At 49.4% G+C, this 19167-nt stretch overlaps 1 protein-coding gene across 3 annotated transcripts in view; it reads right to left on the bottom strand.

Moving 5' to 3' along the window:
* The window catches only part of LOC103816329 (uncharacterized), a 200317-nt gene that overhangs the window by 151164 nt on the left and 29986 nt on the right, over positions 1–19167 (bottom strand). For all 3 annotated transcript variants that reach the window (XM_050974344.1, XM_050974343.1, XM_018914233.3), the window contains exons 3-4: positions 17219–17366; positions 14591–14700 (exon numbers count right to left, since the gene is read on the bottom strand). In XM_050974344.1, the coding sequence (XP_050830301.1) occupies positions 14591–14700; positions 17219–17366 (258 nt within the window). The remainder of the gene's footprint in view (positions 1–14590; positions 14701–17218; positions 17367–19167) is intronic.

The raw sequence follows: 19167 nt of genomic DNA on the forward strand, positions 1-19167 counted from the left end.
ATCCCAGCAGCACCCTGCAGTGGGGGAGAATCCTAGAAAGCAGGAAGGAGGGAATAAACCCAAAACCTTGGCAGGGAAGCACAGCAGCCACAGCCCCAAGTGGCACAAGGGCTTTGCCCCTTTGAGAAACAGCCTCTGACATGATGCTATTGTGAGAATCATTTTTCTTGTTTTTATTAACCTTAATACAAGCTGAAAATATTTCTGCTCTATGTGACTGGATGTAAAAGCTTAAGAGCCTCCCTCAAGGCTCAAAAACCAGAGGTAAATAGCCCCCACATTTTCTGTGTGCTTGCAATTCCTAATTACACCCCTCTCTAAGCCAGAACTTTATTTGTTGATGCTTCAGCTTGGCAATGCTGGTGGAAGAGGCTTTCAGGAAAGCCAGTAAAAATATTCAACGTCAGTATTTGTAATTAAAACTCTTTTTTCCTCATGTTTTGTCTGTTAGGAAGTGTTTGTGTTTGCAGCGTGGACACTTGAGGGCAAATGCTGCTACTTGCTGTTTGCACAAGCTCAAATCAACAGAGCCAGCCCCAAGTGGTGCCACAATCTTGCCCAAGCCAACACACAGCATGGACACCTCTCCATGGGCTGCTCTGCCTCCAGCCAGGAGCAAAACCACAGGGCCAGGTCTGCAAAAGGCACCAGCATGGAATCAGCCCAGCTCCAGTTATGGGGACAATGGCAAAGTGCTCCTGCTTCATGGGATCTCAGCGTGGGTCAGGCTGGGAGGGACCACACAGGGCTCTGGTCCCACTCCCTGCTCCAGCAGGGCCATCCCTGGGCACAGCACTGCTCTGGAATATCCCCAGAGAGGGAAACTCCAGCAGGGCCATCCCTGGGCACAGCACTGCTCTGGAATATCCCCAGAGAGGGAAACTCCAGCAGGGCCATCCCTGGGCACAGCACTGCTCTGGAATATCCCCAGGGAGGGAAACTCCAGCAGGGCCATCCCTGGGCACAGCACTGCTCTGGAATATCCCCAGGGAGGGAAACTCTCTGGGCCATCAGGGCTCTACCACCTGCCCAGGGAAGAATTTCTTCCTCATGTCCAGGTGGAACTCACTGGGATCACTCCTCTGGTGCCATTTCTGGGCCCTGCTTGGATCCCTCCCTGGTCACAGGGACAGACTGACAAAATCCCCTTCTCTTGCCTCTTCCTGAGGTCAGTTCTGCTCCTGGCCATCCTCTGCTCCAAGAGCATCCTGCAGCAACCCCTTCCTGCTCCTGAAGCATCTCTGGGTTGGGTGATTCCAGCCAGCAGGGCCAGAGTTCACCTCCCAGCAGTGCTGGGCTTCCCTCAATTCACCAAAATTTCCTAAGGGACATGGCTGCCTTAAGCAGCACAGCCCCAAGGGCACAAACCAAAACCATTTTGTACCCAGCAACTCTCAGTGTGAGAACCTGGGACAGGTGCAGACCCTGCTGTGCTGCCAGGGATGGCAATGCCCAAGTGCAGCCAAGTTGGGAGTTTTCCTGTGTCACACAGTGAGTCAGCAAAATCACATTAAAAATCAGCCCCATTTGCTGTGACTGTCTGCTGTTTGTGGGGCTCTAACCCAGCCCTGCCCACACCCAGCCTGCTGCAGGGTGGGCTGGTAAACACCAGAAATGAGCTGCTAAAGAGTCACCAGAGTCTGCCACTCACCAGTGCCCTGCTGCTTCCCCCTCTGCTGCTTCCCTGCCACTTCCCACACCAAGCTCCCACATCTCCTCAAGGATGCTCGGCCCTGCCAGGACCCTGCTCCCCTGGCCTCACCCCTGCCAGGACCCTGCTCCTTAGAGCTCACTCCTGCCAGGACCTTGCTTCCCTGGGCACATACCTGCCAAGAGCCTGCTCCCCTGGCCTCACCCCTGAAAGGACCCTGCTCCTTAGGGCTCATTCCTATCAAGGACCCTCCTTCCCTGGGCTCGCCTCTGACAGGACCTGGCTTCCCTGGGCTCACCCCTGCCAGGACCCTGCTTCCCAGGGCTCACTTCTGACAGGATCCTGCTTCCCTGGGCTCACTCCTGACAGGATCCTGCTTCCCTGGGCTCACTCCTGACAGGATCCTGCTCCCCAGGGCTCATCCCTGCCAGGATCCTGCTCCCCAGGGCTCATCCCTGCCAGGACCCTGCTTCCCAGGGCTTACTCCTGACAGGATCCTGCTCCCCAGGGTTCATCTCTGCCAGGACCCTGCTTCCCAGGGCTCACCCCTGACAGGACTTGGCTTCCCTGGGCTCATCCCTGACAGGACCCTGCTTCCCAGGGCTCGTCCCTGCCAGGACCCTGCTCCCCATCTGGGCACAGGCAGCTGCAAACTGGAGCAAAACATACCCCTTCCAGATCAGAGTTTAAAACTGCAAAATGCTGCCCCCAGCCCCCACTCCTTACCCATCCCACACAACTCTCCTCTGCCATCCTGGCAGAGGTGCCCAGACCTGCAGGACACTACAGAGCCATATGGGGGGGCAGCTCCTGTGGCACCCCAGCATTCCCTGGGCACCCCCCTCAGCAGCTCTGCTCACTGCTCCGTACCAAGGCAGAGTTACCCAACTTCTGACCTACTTCTGCCCTGTGCTTCTCCCCCTCCCCGCTCCTGCCCTCAGTCCCCAATTAAATCTGTGTGAGATTTCCTCAATTATCCCCTTCCTGCTAATAGAAGTGGAAAGAGGATGCCATAACAATGTATTCCCCTGGCACTGGTTCAAAATACATCTCGGAATTAATGTTGAGGAGTGCAGGATGCAGGAGCACTTTAATTAAACAGACATGTATAGGAACCAGCAGCTAGGTTGAAGAAAGCTGATCTTTTGCTGCCACCACAACACTTCATCTCAGCCATGCAGTGAGAATCCTCGTGCTCCTCTTTAATTGACAGGCCAATAAATCAGCACTAATCTCCCCTCTCTGTGTAGCTGTGCATGCTGATGTTCAGCTATTTTGGAATTCAGCAACATTCCACTGGCATAACCTAAGCAGCAACATGCACAGGAATCCTGCATGGAAAACACTCCAGGCAAACCTTGAAACCTGTGACAAAACTTGGAGGGGAACCTGAGCAATAAAAACCTGTGTTTGGGAATTGCGGCAGGAGCAAAGCTGTATATACACCTTTGGAAAGAGGAGGAGCAGGAACAGAGAATCCCAGCTGAAGCCATTCAGATGTTCTGATAGGCACTTGCAGTTCTGGATGAATACAGAGATAATTTGACCATTTCTAATTGAGACAAAAACTGTCTGTGAAGAATAGGGAATGAGCCTGGGAATCACTCTGCCCATTACAGAAGGCATCAAGCCTCTGCTCAACTTTATAGCCCCCTTCTGCCTCATCCCAGAAAAGAACTGGGAGATAAGAAATTGCAAGTCTTCATAAAAAGGAGGCTTTAATCCAATGGAAGCTACATCTGCACACCTCCAGCTGCATTTTCCATAGCCAAACTCCTGCTTTATCTCCTCTCCTGGCCCAAACCCATCTCCTAACAGCTTGATAACAAACTGCAATTAACCACATCACTGCAAAGGGAGCTGGGGTGCTGATGGTACAGAAGGAAGACACAAGGTTATTTTAAGCCTGGTGGAGAGGAACTTGAAGCACTGTAAAGGAAGCCAGACCCCAGCCCAGCTGCAAACACCCAGAAAACTCCCAGGCAGCAAATCCCTGTACACAGCAGACAGCCACTGGGGTGATCTCAAAATTATTTAGGGCACTGCAGTGCTGGATGAGGCTGAAATGAAAGGAGATGAAGACTCAAGCCCAGGCAGCATCTCTGCATGAGATGTGAAGCCAGCCCCCAGAGCTCTCTCAGAATCCCAGGGGAACACAGCAGGGACCAGGTTTTCCCTGTGCTGGAGATGCTGAGCAGAGGAAGGAAAGGGAACATTTTTTAACTTTCCTTCAGTATTTCTTCATGCTCTTCCTGGGACCTGGATGTTAAAATTACCAACACCTCTGGGAGCACAGTGCCATCTCTCAAGCCCTCAGACCCCTTCATCTGTAAGGAAGGGAATAACTCCCATCCCACTGGCATTACAAGCAGCAACACTCTGCTTGTCTCTGGAAAACACACGAGGCTCTAAGCAAAAAGCTGCAGCTTCCCCTCTTGCCTCCCTCCCTGTTTGCTGTGTACACCAAAGGCCTTAATTTCCACCTTACTGCACATGTACTGAAGCTATTTTTGGCTAAGAGTGACGTGGCTTTGTTTGCATAACTGGGTTCCCACCTCATGATCTGCCGCTCTAATAGTTTGCAAAATAATAGCTGGAAAATGTCTGATTCCAAGTAAGTGCCTGCAAAGTTCAGTTTGCCTTTATCTTAAGTCCAAAAGAAAGGAAAAGCAAAAAAAAAACAAAAGACACAAAACAGGAAACAAGCCTTCCTGCAGCATCACTTATAAAATGCTTCAGCAAGATGTAATACAAATTATTTAGTGATGACCAGCTGGGATGTGGGGATTTAATTCTGCTTCTGGTTTGGATTGAGGGTATGAAACCAGAAAAGACAAGCCCAAAGTCACACAGGAAGAAAACCATTTTACACAGTGGGGCCTTAACAATTCACATCAACCCAAAATATCATCTGCAGGAAATGCGAACTTATCACTGATGGCTAAAAACAAAAGCATAGCTGAAAATAGCAGCATTTCAGATGAGGCAAGTACGTTGGTTGGACTATTCTCAACTGTCAGAACTGAGCTGCAATCACAGATCTCTCTTGAGGAATATTTGGTATTTGTCCAGTATTAAAAATAAAATGTGAGATATCTTAGAAAAGAAAGAGATGGCTCAAATAAAGAATGGATGGAAATAAATCCTGCATACAGAAGGATCCAACTGCTGGTTCTTCTTGTCCAAGTCCCAACTCCTGGCAAAAGAGGGACAAAATCCATTTCTACAAGAACTTTGTCACTTCAAAGCACTGTAAAGGTGGGATGAACACTGTCCTAGTCTGCAGAGCCAACTGAGCCAAGGGAATTGGCCATTTTTGTTTCAGCACAGGATGTTTTGGAAGCACCAGGTTCTTCCTTCACTCCCAGGATGGTGCTGCCCAAGCAAGAACTCCACATTTGGGCAGGATTATTGCTCGGGTCCACTTGGGACATTTCCCTTCACTGTCCCCCCCCACCCCGCTCATCCCTCACCCTCAGCCACCCTCCATCCAACATGAACAGGGCTTGAGGATTTCCCTTCCCACTTCCCACACTCCCTGGCTCCAGGGAAGCCCCAGAGCAATGAATGTGTGAAGCCCAAGTGTGGTTATTAATTGTTGTGGTCTTGTGAGGGTCTCAGGATGAGGTGAGAGCTAAGAAGTGACTCTATGTTCTTAGAAACATTTATTATGATTTATGATTTATTATGATATGAAAATTATATACTAAAATGGCACTAAAGAAAGAGAAAGGAGACATCAGGAGGCTAGAAAAGAATGATTAATAAAAAACTCGTGACTAACCAGGGTCTCAACATAGCTGGACTGGGATTGGTCATTAAGTGAGAACAATTCACATGGTGGGTAAACAATTTTCCAAATCACATTCTAGAGTAGCAAAACATGGAGAAGCCGAAGCTTCCCAGCTTCTCAGGGATTTTTCAGAAAATATGTCAGTGACACCCAAGGTCATGGTTAATGAGGGGAGCCACAGGAGAAGCTCAAGCCCTGCAGAGCCCAGCCACAGTGAAAGGCAGGGACAGAGGCTGTGGTGGGGAACTGTTCTCCCTCCTCATTTCTAGGCAGGAATTTCTCACCTGCACAAATCCCTGAGCTGCCAGGGATAGGAGGAGAGTCCAGAAACATCTTTCTTAGCCTGCCCTGGAAGGACAGTGTTGTGCTGTGCTGTATTCCAGCAGGAATCACAGAGCAAGCACCAGGCAAACACCTGGCAGCACACAGTGTAGCAGCTCTGATGGCAACAAAATGCCAAACAAATGTTCAGAGAGCTCTGCTTTGGTGTCTCAGCCATTCCAGGGGTCACTGTGAGGTGGAAGCTCCCCCAGTGCTGAGCCCAGGCCTGTCCTGAGAAATCCCCAGAGCTGCTGGAGCCAGCAGTGGCACACACAGCTCCCCTCTCCAAGGCAAAGCAATGCCCCAGCACAGCTGCTGCCAGCACTGCCTGTGCCATGATGCCTCAGGTCTGGGCTTTTCTGTTTTTCAGGTTCTGTGCTGCTTTAGTGTGTGGGTCTGGGCTTCATGTGAGGGGATGGTGAGCTCTGTGCACAGAGCAGGGAGACAAAACAACTCCTGCTCTAGCTGGGACCAAGGACAAATGATCCAAATCTCATCCCAAGAGCACAAACAGTAGACCAGAGAGAGAAAACAAAGAAAGATAAAACTTCATGAGCTAGAGCTGTAATGAGACAATTACCTCCAATATTCTAATAGACCAAAACTCATAAGAGTGAGAGACCCCGTGACTGGTTGTCCATTTTGTGACCATTTTGGGTTCACCTGGCTGGGCTCTTGTGCTGCCCAAAGTAGATCTATTGAAGCTTCCTAATAAACCCCTACTTTATTCTTTAACTCTGTCTAGTCTCTGTTCTAAGTCAGCCTTCACAAGGCATCAGCCGTCCAGAGCACACAGCATGGCCAGGGCATCCCATCACTGCCACCAGAAGGCTCCAAACACTTCCATTCACCTTGGTCTCTGTTTTCCTGCTTGCTGGAGGATTTCTCCTGACTGCAGCCTGTCAGGTGCCTGGCAGACACCTGCAGCAAGGCAGGCCTGGCCCTGCTTGCACTGTGCTGCTCACTGCTCAACTCAGCCCCCTCCCAGCACCAGGGTGACACTGATTTGACACATGCACTGCCATATCTGAGCAGCTCAAACACACCCAGCACCCCCACAGCAGAGCAAGTCCCCTCTGAAAGACAGACAAATCCCTTCCTGACTGCAGTGGGACAGGTTTGATTCTCCAGGCAAGGTTAAACCCACCTCAAAATTTGGAAACGTGTCAAGAGGCAGAGCTAAGGAGCAGCCACCATACAAAGCCCTGGAGTTACTCCTGCTTTTAGTGAAGTCCTTGCACAAGGAGGGGTGGAAAGGGACTCATCCCACAGGGACTCATCCCTCCTGGAGCTGCTTCCTGGGCATCCCACTCCAGCTGCAGCTTGCAGCAGCCCCTTGCTGGCTTGCAGCAATTGTTCTGCTTCCCCGTCTCTCCCCAGATGACACACAGCATCCCTGGAGACAGCCCTGCAAGGGACACCAGCACAAGGAGTGCCAGCAAGCTGGGACAAAGACAGCACTGGCTGAGCTCAGAGATGTGCAGGAAAAACAGCTTCACCTGGGAAGCAGCCCGTGTCCAAGCAGCTCTCCACACTGAGAGGTGAAACCCACTGCTGAGGGCAAGAGTGCTCCAAGGCCAGTGGCCAAAGGCCCCCCAAAAGTGGTCCCCAGTGGCCACAACCTCTGTGCTGTGACACTGCTGCTGCTTCCAGAGGTGCAATCCCTGCAGCCTCCCATTCCCCAGAGGATGCTCCCAGCACGTGCTGCTGCTCAGTCTGGCTTGGTCCTGGGTGAGAAATGGGATTTCCCACTGGGAACAGCAGCACTGCAGCCAGCTGGCATTCCCTCTCCTTTCCAGTGCAATCCCTGAACCTAGCACAGCAGAGCTGCCATGAAATGTCTATTTTTGTCCAGAAAAGACTCATCTCAGGGGTTTTGGACAAGAGGATAATATATTTCCCTAGATATCAGAGACTGAAAGAGATTTATTAGGGGAATTATTCTCTGTATTCTGTGCAGTCCATGAAGAGATGAAGCTTTCATTGCCCCACTGAGGAGCTCACTGCAGGCCATGGGACTGCACTGATACAATACCCAAGTCCCCTCTGCAGCCTCTAATCCTGCTCATTTCATACTCCTCCAAGTACAAGCACAGTGTTGGGTCAATATCCCAGTTCAATTCACGTGTGAAACCCTCCATAAATCTGCAGGAAAGGGACAAACAGGGACAAAGTCAGAGCCTTTATTCCTACCTTTGGTACTAGGGACAGCTTGTTACCAAATCCACTTCAGCTCCTTGAATGCCAAGGGCAGAGCAAAAGTCAGAGAAGCTGCAGTTTCCCTGTGAGCCCAAATTTTCAGGTGCCAGCACCTCAGCAGCGTGTGCAGGTGCTCTGGATTTGGGGCTTATGAACACACCCCCTCCAAACTGCATGAGGATCATCCCATTGAGCAGCTGGGGTGAACAGCAAAGGGAACAGTCCCAGATGTTCCTTCCAGGTCATCAATGGAGCCAAAACAGTGCTCTGGACACTGTGGGATCACAGAGCTCCTCACAGGAGCAGGATGCTCCTGCCTCTCCAGGATCCCAAGGGAATTGCCCTGGGCCATTGTCAGGCTGTGAAGCACCCAGAGCTCACCTCAGAGTCCAGGGAGCCACACACAACCACACCCCAGCTTCCCTGGGTGACCTGGGTGTATCCACCCACCTTGTGGCTTCAGCAGCACTTCTGGCATGCATCTCAAACCTGATGCAGAAGCTACAGAAGACATTTTGGAGCTCTGACCTGTGCTTTTGCCTGTCCTTCCCAAATTTAGCTCCTTTTCAGCTACACACCGGTGACACCAGGGTGGCCTGGAATCAGGAGCACAGCCAGGGCTCAGGAAGCACTACAAAAGCATTTGTTCCATTATTTACTCAGGGATTTTTCATGCTACACCTACCACAGCCCTTGGTTTATTGGGAACACAGTGCACTGGGGAAGGGCAAACCACAGAGTCTATACTGCTGCCAAGCAAAATGTCATTAAGGTTTTAGCAATGCAACACAAATTGAGTTTACATTAAAGCTTCTTTTGTATAAAGCATATCCCAGAGTGAAACATGGTGACAGAGCTGAGTAATGACTTGGAGCAGAGCAATCAAGGTGGAACTACTGAGCAATAGGAAAAAAGAGCCATTCCAAAGTGCTATTTAAAGTTAGGCTGAGAGCTCCATTTGAAGTATAGAAGTGATTATGTACAGTCACCACTGCACACAGTTAATGCCATGTAGGATGCAGTACCTACCACCTGCAGCTGCACAGAGCCACCCCGAGGTTCAATGGCACTAGAAAAACCATCACCAACTGGAAGCTGAGATTCTTCTTAATAGAGACTTATACATAACTGCTGAAGGGCTCAGGAGTCTGGAACTTCAAATCTCTCTTGTGCTGCCCAGCACAGAAACCCACAACTCAAAGGTGACTGTCTGCCATTTCAAACCTCTCCTTGCTGCAAGATTCAGAGTCCCTGAAGCCCTGTTTGTCCCCAGGAGTGCTGGGGAACACCTGGGTAATGGCACTGCTGGAGCAACACCCAAGTCACCAGGGGTTATGGCCCCCAGCCCTGCTCTGCACAAAACCACAGCACTTCTGAATGATTTTCTAAATACCCAGCAGCCCTGCCTATTTTTAGTATAGGGGATGTTAAAAGAAACTTCTCTCATGCAAAGTTTCCAGTCTAGCTAATTAACAGGGGCTTCCTCCAGCATATAAATTTGGGCTTTAGTCCCTTGTACACAAGTGTGGTGGTCCCAGGACAAGATGAGAATCTTGACTCCATATTTCAGAAGGCTGATTTATTATTTCATTATATATTTTATACTAAAAGAAAATTATATACTAAAACTATACTAAAAGAATAGAGAGAAAAGGATTTCATCAGAAGGCTAGAAAAGAAAGGAATGGAATGATAATAAAATCTTGTGACTGCTCACAGCCTCGACACAGGTGGCTGTCATTGGTCATCAAGTAAAAACAATTCCACGTGCTGGGTAAACAACTCTCCAAACCACATTCCAAAACATGAAGAAGCTGAAGCTTCCCAGCTTCTCAGGAGAAGAGATCCTGGCAAAAGGATTTTTCAGAAAATATGTCAGTGACACACAAGTACACAGGGCAGGAAGGGAGGGAAGGAGCAGAGGACAGGAATGGCTGCAGTCATCTTTAAAGGCTGGAAATTAGACATAGAGAATTAACACACACGGAGAAGAGGCTTCCAGAGCATGGTAAGGGTGGAAATACTTCCCATTTCTAGTTCCAGGCTTCCTGCTCTGTGCTTTGCACTGCTCCCCATGGCAGCCCCTGGGGAGGGAGCCCAGAGCAGGCCCGTTCATGCCAGAGGGATGCAAATGGGCTCAGGGCTGACCTGAAGCTCACACTCAGCTCTGCCTGCTCTGCCCAGCTGCCAGACCCAGCACATCAGACACAGCTCAGGTGCTGAAAAGGTTGCAGCGCTGCAGCCAGGGGTGCAAGGACCCTGCCTGGGCACTCCTCATGCAGACACATGGGGCTGGATCACAGCACTGCAATATTATGAAGCTCAATCCCTGTTTCCTTCTCAAATGAGCAAGCCAATTTTGACTTATTTGAACAACAGCACACTGAGTTTTTCAGAACTTGCAAAAAACATTTATAAATGGCTAAATATATAAAAAAAAAAAACTCCATAAAGGCTTCAGAGCACTGCTAAGTAGAGCAACAGAATAGGTTCATCAAGATATAAAGCAGCTCTCCCCAAAATATATGGCTCAGACATACCCTGCCAGCAGAAATACTCCATGTTTAAGATGAGGGAGGAGAGAGACAATGAGGATTTGTTTTCCTGGCAGCCCTCCATACATGCACATAAACCTCTTGTAGCACCACACTGATATTTAAACTAATTAGCACCAGGAAAGCCTCAGGACTGTGCTTTTCTCACAGCCTGTTCCCAGGGACACAGGGGCTCCAAAATCTGGCTGTGATCTCACTCACATCCCAGGATGCTGCAAGCCCAGAAGCCCCAGCACAGCCCCTTTCCTGCCCAAGTACACAGGAACACAGGGCAGGACACTTGGCAGAGGGAAAAAAATCCCCCCTCTGCCCAAACTGCCCACTCAGCACTATGTGAGAGGATAAAAATAGCAGGCAGGAGAGCTGGCCCTGAATATCAAAGCAGCATTCTCACCCAAATCAACTTCCCCTTCACTCTGTTCTCCTGCAGGCTGCACGTTGCCTGAATTTCCTATTCCTCATAAACACAGGCAGTGGGGATTTAGCTCTGGGGAGCTGCAGACTGGCACATCCACCATCATTGCTCTGGCAACTCCCCACCAGGCCTGGAAAGAGCTCCTGACTTCCAGAGGAGAAGGGACAGGCTGGGGGGTGGGTTTTGTGAATATTCAACACCTCGGCACAGCAGGCCTGCCTATTATTAGTATAGGGGATGTCAAAGAAGCTCCTCTCATGCAAAGTTTCCAGTCTAGCTAATTAACATTTATATGCTGGCTTCCTCCAGCATATAAATTTGGGCTTTAGTCCCTTGTATACAAGTACACAGGGCAGGAAGGGAGGGAAGGAGCAGAGGACAGGAATGGCTGCAGTCATCTTTAAAGGCTGGAAATTAAAACTCTCAGGTAAGAGAGAGAATTAACACACATTGAGAGGAGGCTTCCTGTTCCAGGAAGGGCTGAATCTCCCTTCTTTTAAAAAAGACTGGATGTGGCACTCAGTGCCATGCTTTAGTTGAGGTGGTGTTAGGGCATGGGTTGGACTCAGTGATCTTAAAGGATCTTCCAACCTGGTGGTTCTGTGATTCCTCCTGGAGCACCTGTCTGGAAAAAGCTGATTTTGACTGGGCAGCTAAGAAGAAGCAAAGAGTTCCCTCAAAGGGGCAGCAGAGGCCAGTGATTTGGGTCAGGGTGGGACTGTCACCCACTGCCTCTGACATTCAGACCATCAAACATCTCCCAGCAATGCTCTGGGGCTGCAGAAGGGAACTCACTGCTCCCCTTGCTCCAAGGATCAGCCACATCCCAGCTGGCAGGACCTGCCTGAGGGGAAATCAGAGGCTGGAAAGATGCTGAGGGTCCTGTCAGGGCAGCCTTGCAGGGCACTCTGTGATCTCTGCTGCAGCAAAGCCTGCACTTCAGGGCACCTTGAGGTTTCCTGCAGGTTGGTCCTGATTGTGCCAAACTGCTCCCATAAAAGCAAAGGCTCTAAGGGACCTAAGTGCTAAACCAAAATGCTCTGCACATAAAGTGCTTCAACACAGAGTTTTCTCCAGGCTGAAGAGTGTACGCTGGGAAAAATAATAAAGACTGAAAACTGTTAAAAGTCTGACCTTATTTATTTTTACTTGCTTCTTAAATTAGGAGAGAAATAAAAAAAATATTGTATGGCTTCACATGTACCACCCTCCAGTGCTTGTTTCGTATTCCCACCTCCAAAGTGGAACAAAAACCTTATTTACTCCATAAAAATCTTCTCCAGCTTGTGCCCAGATTTCAAACACTCTTTCTTGGAAGTATAAATCCCTCCTTTCTGCACTGCTCTGCCACCTCCCTGGTGTCAGCTGTCAATGAAAGCACCTGACCAGAGACACTCAGGCCCACAAATCTCACCCCAAATTTATACATTTGCCAGAGCAGAAACTTCTTTCAGGCCAAGAGGTGATGTGCAGCCCTGTAGATCTTCGTTGAGCTTGGGGCAGAGGTGACAGCAGATGGTTTTTTTCCAGCACTGCCGTTGTGAACCACATTTCTGTATCCTGCTCCTGCAGCACTTGCACAGCACCTCTGGTTTATAAACCAAAGGTTTCAGAGCTGCCTGCTTGCCAGGATTTAAAAACAAGCTGAACAGACCTCCCCAAAGCCAATTCTCTGCCTCAGGGGGGCACATGGCACGGCCATGTCTGAGCCAAACAGCACCCACAGATCTCTGGGGCCATAAGCAGCTCACTGCCCTTTCCAGCTCCACATCCCTCCCAGCTATCACCACAGGAGAAGCAGTTTCTTAGCTAACCTTTCCCAAACTTCAGCAGGGTGTTTGTTTGCTGAGGTTTCAGTTTTCCACAGCTTCTCTAAGGGTCTCTGATGCAATCTGGGCTCTGTTTGAAATTTGAAACAGGCCTGGCTTTAGGATGCTCAAGGCACAGATAACTCAGGAGCAATTTTGTGTCAAAACAGCAGCTTGGCTTCCAGGAGGGCCTCCAGGACAGCTATGAAAGCTGCAAGGCTCCTCTTAAAGGATTAATAAAGTGATTAACTAAGGTGTAATAAAGTGACTAATTAAGGACCAAATCCATCCATGCACTGGTCAGTACCAGACCCTGAACAGGGACACAGCTCATGGATAACACACCTGAGACACTCCAAGGCAGCCCCTGCACACTGCACAACAGGATATTTCACTGCTCTGCAGTCACCTGCCTTTATCCTGGCCCCAAGGACAAACAGCTTTATTGGACAGGGATCATTTCATCTTCCAGGAAAACTTTGTTCAAAGCTTTAGATGTTCAGCTTGTCTGAAACCAGAACAGCTTTCCTGAGTTGAAAGGAGCAGTTCATGTCTCAGCAGCAAGGTAGGACCCAAAGGGAAGGAAGAGAAAAAGAAGAGCTGAACTCCTTGTCTATCTCTCCTCTGCCTTTGTACCTCAGCCCACGAAAGCTCAGCAAAGAAAACAGAAGTGATGCAAGATGGAATTCCAGAAAGTCAAAAGTGACCAAAAATCCAGCAGCCCATCCCTGCACATGTTCCCTGGAAAGCAACACCCAACCCAAGGAGGGTAGAGAAGTCAGCATTACTCACTGCCAACTTCCTGTGATGGAAAAGCACACACAGAGGCCGGGGACCCCTGGAAATCACATTTCAGGAAGGTAGCTCATCAAATACCAAAGGGGAAAGGAATACAAGAAAGGCTGGTGAGGAAGGACAGCAGTGGGGTGGGAAAGAGCCACAGAGACACAACAGAAGGTCAGTTCCCCTCTCCACTCCAGCAGGAAAATTCCTGGCTCCCAGACCATCCTTTGTTCCTGTGCCCTAGAGGAACAACAAGAGCTAAACCTCTCCTGCCATACTCAGTAGAAAACTGCCTGCATCACACTGCAGGCTGGGAAATCTGCTGGGTTTGGGACAATCTGGATCTGTTGGGTACCAGTGAAACCAGACTCCTGAGCACCACAAATCCAAACCAAGACCATCAAATAACCAAAGCCTCCAGACTTCAAACACAGGGCACAGCAAAAAAAACAACCCCCACCCAAGCAAGGAAACGTATCAGACAAATTATACCATTTTTGCCATCTTTTCTGAATTTTTCCCAGAGAAAAAGATGAACGTCCCCAGGCCCACAACAGCTTTTACTTCCCCCACTAGAAGCATCATTCACCAAAAAAGAAACAAGTGGATTGTGCCGATATTTGCAAAACACTTTGGGAAAGAAGCAGTGACATGAATTTGTCACCGAGATGGTGCTGGGAGCAGCACCAAACCCAAAGGACACAGGGCTAAAAAAGGAAGGAGAAAAAATAAACCCATCAAAACCAGGGAGCACATCTGAAGGCGATGGGAAACTTCAGAGTTCCCTCCACCTGCAAGGAACACTCAGCCACAGGCACAGGAGGCCCAGTGACAGCCCAACAGCCTGTGCTGCACATTGAAGGGACACTGATTTGGGGAAAAGACAATGCACCTGAGCTTTTATTGCTACTAAATAACACCAAACCAAAACCATCCCCATCTGTGGCTGAAGGACCAGGGGACTGAGGAAGCTGTTAGTCAGGCATATTGTTCTAAACACAAAGCCCAGTGCAGGCAAATCCCAGCCCTGAAGCAGGCAGGGGCACGTTCCACACAGCTCCTTACCCGACTGATCTGCAGCTTCTCAGCTCCAGGCTTGAAGAGGTTCCACCGACGGCCGCCGTTCCTGCAGTTCCCGCGCACCTTCAGGGTCTTTGAAGCCTGCTCGTTCTCAGCTGCCAGCAGAAAATCCACAGGAACAAAAAAATAAAAAGGAATGACAAAAGATAAATGCTGTGCTTTAGCTCAGGCTGGGGGCGGAGGCTGTTCTTTTAAATGAAAGAAACAAAATTGTTTGCAAGAGACTCATTCAACCTCTCCTTTAGAAAAAGAGAGCACAGAGTATATTTAGGTGCTTTATTCAGTGCTCTTGGGATGCGAGAGAAATAGTGCAGCTTGGATACTACAGAAAGGCAGAGCCAGGAGCCACATCCCAACGTGGGGTCAGCCCAACTGGGTGTGGCGCCAGGATGCTCTGCCAGGAGCTCCAGGATCAGGAGACCCTCATCAGCCTGCACCAGTGTGCCCAGGGCAGCAGCTCCCTGGGTCCCAACTGCTCCAGCAGCAATCCCAGCTGCACTCTCACCGTGGTCCATAGGTGAGTGCACCTTGGACCTTTCCAGGCCTCGGAAAAGAAACAGCTCCTCCAATTTACACACAAACCAGAAACGGGTAAGGCCATAAAAGCTGGTTTTTTAAAGGAAACTGGGCTGGTTCTCACCCCCAGCATTTCAGACCAAGCCCTCGTGGATGCAGTTCTGCTCTAGCTTTGAGTGATACCACTCACACCAGACCCCAGCCTGGCCTTGCAGATGGCACTACCCAGGCACACAGCAGCTTGTGAAAAAGAGGCAAATGAGCTCGACTTTTCCAGTCAACTGAAATTCTCAGCTCCACATCCCATATCTCTCTTTTTTGGGGTAAAGCTGCCATTATGTATGAGACCAGAGTTTTCCCTCCCACATTTAGCAAGCTTAAATTTTAATCCCTTCTTCCATCAGGCTCTTCACAACCCCTGGGCTGGAGGGAAGGAAACAGAGCTGAGCACCACTGGTGCCCCCAGAGCAGCTGCTGGCACAGGTACATGTGATCCACACAGTGCACATATGTGGTACATGCATCCCCACAGGTGTTTCCAGCACCTGGAGGCTCCTCATCCCAGTCATGGAGCAAGGATCTACAGAAAATAGCCACGTTCTGGAATTCTTCCCTAAAAGATGCACAATGCTCAATTTCTATCTCCTGACGTACCTCTCACCAGGCAGAGGTTTCAGACTGTGTCAGTCCTGAGGGGTTTGAGACCAGACTAAATGGTTCCAGGCTTTGGGAGAGAGGAGACCCCCAAACCAAGCAGGTGGGGGCTCTGCCCTGCCCAGGCCAGAGCGCAGCAGGGCTGGGATGCTGCTGCAGGCTGCCTGGGCAGCCATCCTGATTTTCTTCCAGCATTGTTGGGAGAGAGATTGCACTGAGACCTATTTCCTCAATGCTGATGCAGGCAGCCTGCTGCTATTTTTAGCAGCCCACGTTTCACTTTGGAGACTCTTGGAGAGCCAGGCTGCAGCACGGCACTGGTTCCAGCAGGAGGAGACGATGGATGGAGCAGCATGCAAACAGGGAGTGCTCACTCTGAGGGGCTGTGTGACCCCCTGTGCTGGGAACCACTGCACCCAGCAGCAGAGCCATCAATTAACAGCACAGGCAGCTAATTGGTCTTGTCCTCCCCAGCTCTTGTGAACCCTGATGTGCTGCCACCATCCATCAGCTGCTTGCATCCCCGGAGCACTCCCGAGCGATGCCAGCACAGCCTGGCAGCGCTTCCCTGCTCACCCATCGCTAAATCACAGGATCCTTCGTGCCAGCAGTGGCCCTTCAGGAAATCATTTTCTTTCTCTCATTATCAATCTTTTTAATTAGGAGGTTCAGAAAATGATGTCATCTATTCAGCCATCAGCCAATTTACCTGCCAGCAAATACATTCCATGGTGGTCTCTCTGGTGTCACTGTCAGCAGGACAAATGCAGAGAGGTCATCCCAGTCTTTGGCTCATGAGACTCCCTCCTTCATCATGAAAAGTACCCAAGCACAAGAGGAAAAAACCCTTCACTTCTTGTGTTTCCAAACATCAGATTTGAGTTGTGATTTCAGTGTCCATCACTCACCACCTCCAAACGGTGAGTACTCAGTGAGTACTCACCACAGAGGATTCTTAGAGGACAGAAATCCAGGAGACAACCACCAAATATAAACTCACATAGCAGTTGCTGAACAGCTTTACACCTCACGTGCCTGCTCCTGTTCATCCTCTTATAACCAGATTATGGGGACTGTGTTCAGAGACATCAGAGAGAAAAAACAGCCTTATTTCATAAACACACTGTACACAAGAAGATCCTATTAGGCAGCAAGAAACTCCTCAGCATGTGGCTGTCAGAGCTCCCTCACCTGGTGTCAGGGATGTAACCAGCACGGATGCAAACCACATTTCTGACTTTTCCACCCCTGCAGCCCTTGGCTGGCTCTGCAGCCTGGGTGACACCAAAAAAGCAAAACTGGCAGAGAAGAGGCACTCACCATGGTTCTAGAATATGGGAGAAGAGAAGAGAGAAGAGAGAAGAGAGAAGAGAGAAGAGAGAAGAGAGAAGAGAGAAGAGAGAGAAGAGAGAAGAAGAGAGAAGAAAAGAGAAGAGCACTCACCCCGCCTGCGGAGCAGGTGCTGCATGCGCCCGCCCAGCTGGTCCAGCCCCATGGGGGTGCTCTGCGAGAGCGGCTCCGAGCGGCAGCGCTCCACCAGCGCCTTGAAGGGCTCTGCCTGCGGGGACGGCTGCGCAGGGGGAGACGTCGGCTGCCAAGAGAAGGGGCACAGGAGGGTTTTACCAGCAGCACTCAAATCTCAGGCAAAGCTAGCACAGGACATACAATAATACACAGAACTACCACAGCACAGCTCGCTGCAGTCTGCACCCGGTGATTTTCTGACCGCTGGCCCTGGTGTGCAGCCCCCATTGCAGGGGGCTCAGACCTTGGTCAGCTTTGAGCCCAACACTTCCAGTGGCACTGAGTGTCCCAGGAACTTCTGGGAGTGATCCTGATGGAGACCCCCTTGCTGCTCTGCATTTTGGGGTAGAAGCTGCTCTCCCATTCCAGAGCCCCAGCAGGAGCAGACACAGGGAAGGAATTAGCTGGTGCTGAGGACCCCGTACCAGCAAGGCCTGGCTGCTTCCAAGGAGCAGCAAAGAGCAGCCAAACAGGTTGGCAGCTCACTGATGGCAACAGCTAACCAGACATGTCCTTGCATCTACAGCCTACAAAATATTTACTGGAATAAAACAGTTGGGATTGATTGAAGCACCCATAAAACGGTCAAATACCTCAGTTATACCTTAATGCTTGGTAACACTAATCCAAAGAATCAGCATTTACAGCTAAGTGGGAAAAATGTTGGTGTTTTCCTCACTCCAACTTTTATTATTCTATTCCAGGAGGAAAAGTTCCTGAAAATGACAACTGTACCGTGACATTTTGCAGAATGGAATGTTCTTTTTAAAAACATCACAATTCCAACTCCTACTTTTCATCTTATTCTCTGTGACATGTGACACCATGGAAGCCTTGTGTATAATCTTAAGAGTCAAGAAATCAGAAGAAAAATCATTTGAAAAAGGTCAAGGGAAGCAAACAGGAGGTGTTCCTCTCTAAGAGGTTTCTAGGCTCAATCACAGACACATCTGTCACACTTCCAGGAGCCTGCTAATAACTGGTGCCTGGGATGGCTTGGTGGATCCATACTCAAGACTCCAGCAGCTCATTTTCACTGACGTGCTGTTATTTTCATTTACAGATGAAGAACAAAGCAGACAGACTGTAATTACCCCAGAAGAAAGCTGTGGATAAATTAAGGCTCCATCTCCCAGCACCAGCATCATAACCAGTGAGCCAGTACACTTCTCTTGGCTGGAAAGCAGCTGGGAGAGAGTAAAAGCCAAAGAAAACCTTCCATCCAGGAATTTTCAACACAGAGTCCCTTCAGCATAAGGCCAGCAAGGCCCAGAGGTGCCCCTTCCCATCCCTACTCTGATGCCCTGGTTTCTCTTTTGAAGCTGGGAATGGGATGAAGGAAAGACACAGCATGTGTTTAAAGAAAACATGTGGAAATCTGAATTATCCATGTGTTCCATGGCTGGCTCTATACACATGCAAAGCCTATCAGCTTTGTAAATTCAACCTGCCTTTCCCTGATGATGTTAAAAATATGCTTCCCAAAAAACCCTACCCCACTATAGACAGCACTAAATATAGGCTTTAATTCAAGATTTTGCTAGCACCTCCTGGTTATTATGAATACAAGAATCTGCACAGCTTGAAGACAGGCTTTAGAGCTTTTGTTTCCTCTAAAAATAAAATGATTGTCAGACACAACCATATTAAAAGCCATAAATACCCAAAATCTTCATTCTGCAAGTAAATTGCACCTCGCTGCAGACAGGAATACAGCACTCTTTTGGCAACAGCAGGATTTAGAAAGTGAAGTACTAATTCTTAATTTGGAAGGACTATAAAGTCTTTTGTTACAGCAGGCTGAGACACAACCCAGAAGCTGAATAACCAGGGGATGAAGAAAGCTCTGAAGATCATCTCTCCCAGAT

The sequence above is a fragment of the Serinus canaria genome, chromosome 4A (assembly GCF_022539315.1).
Source record: "Serinus canaria isolate serCan28SL12 chromosome 4A, serCan2020, whole genome shotgun sequence".
NCBI classification, from domain to species: domain Eukaryota; kingdom Metazoa; phylum Chordata; class Aves; order Passeriformes; family Fringillidae; genus Serinus; species Serinus canaria.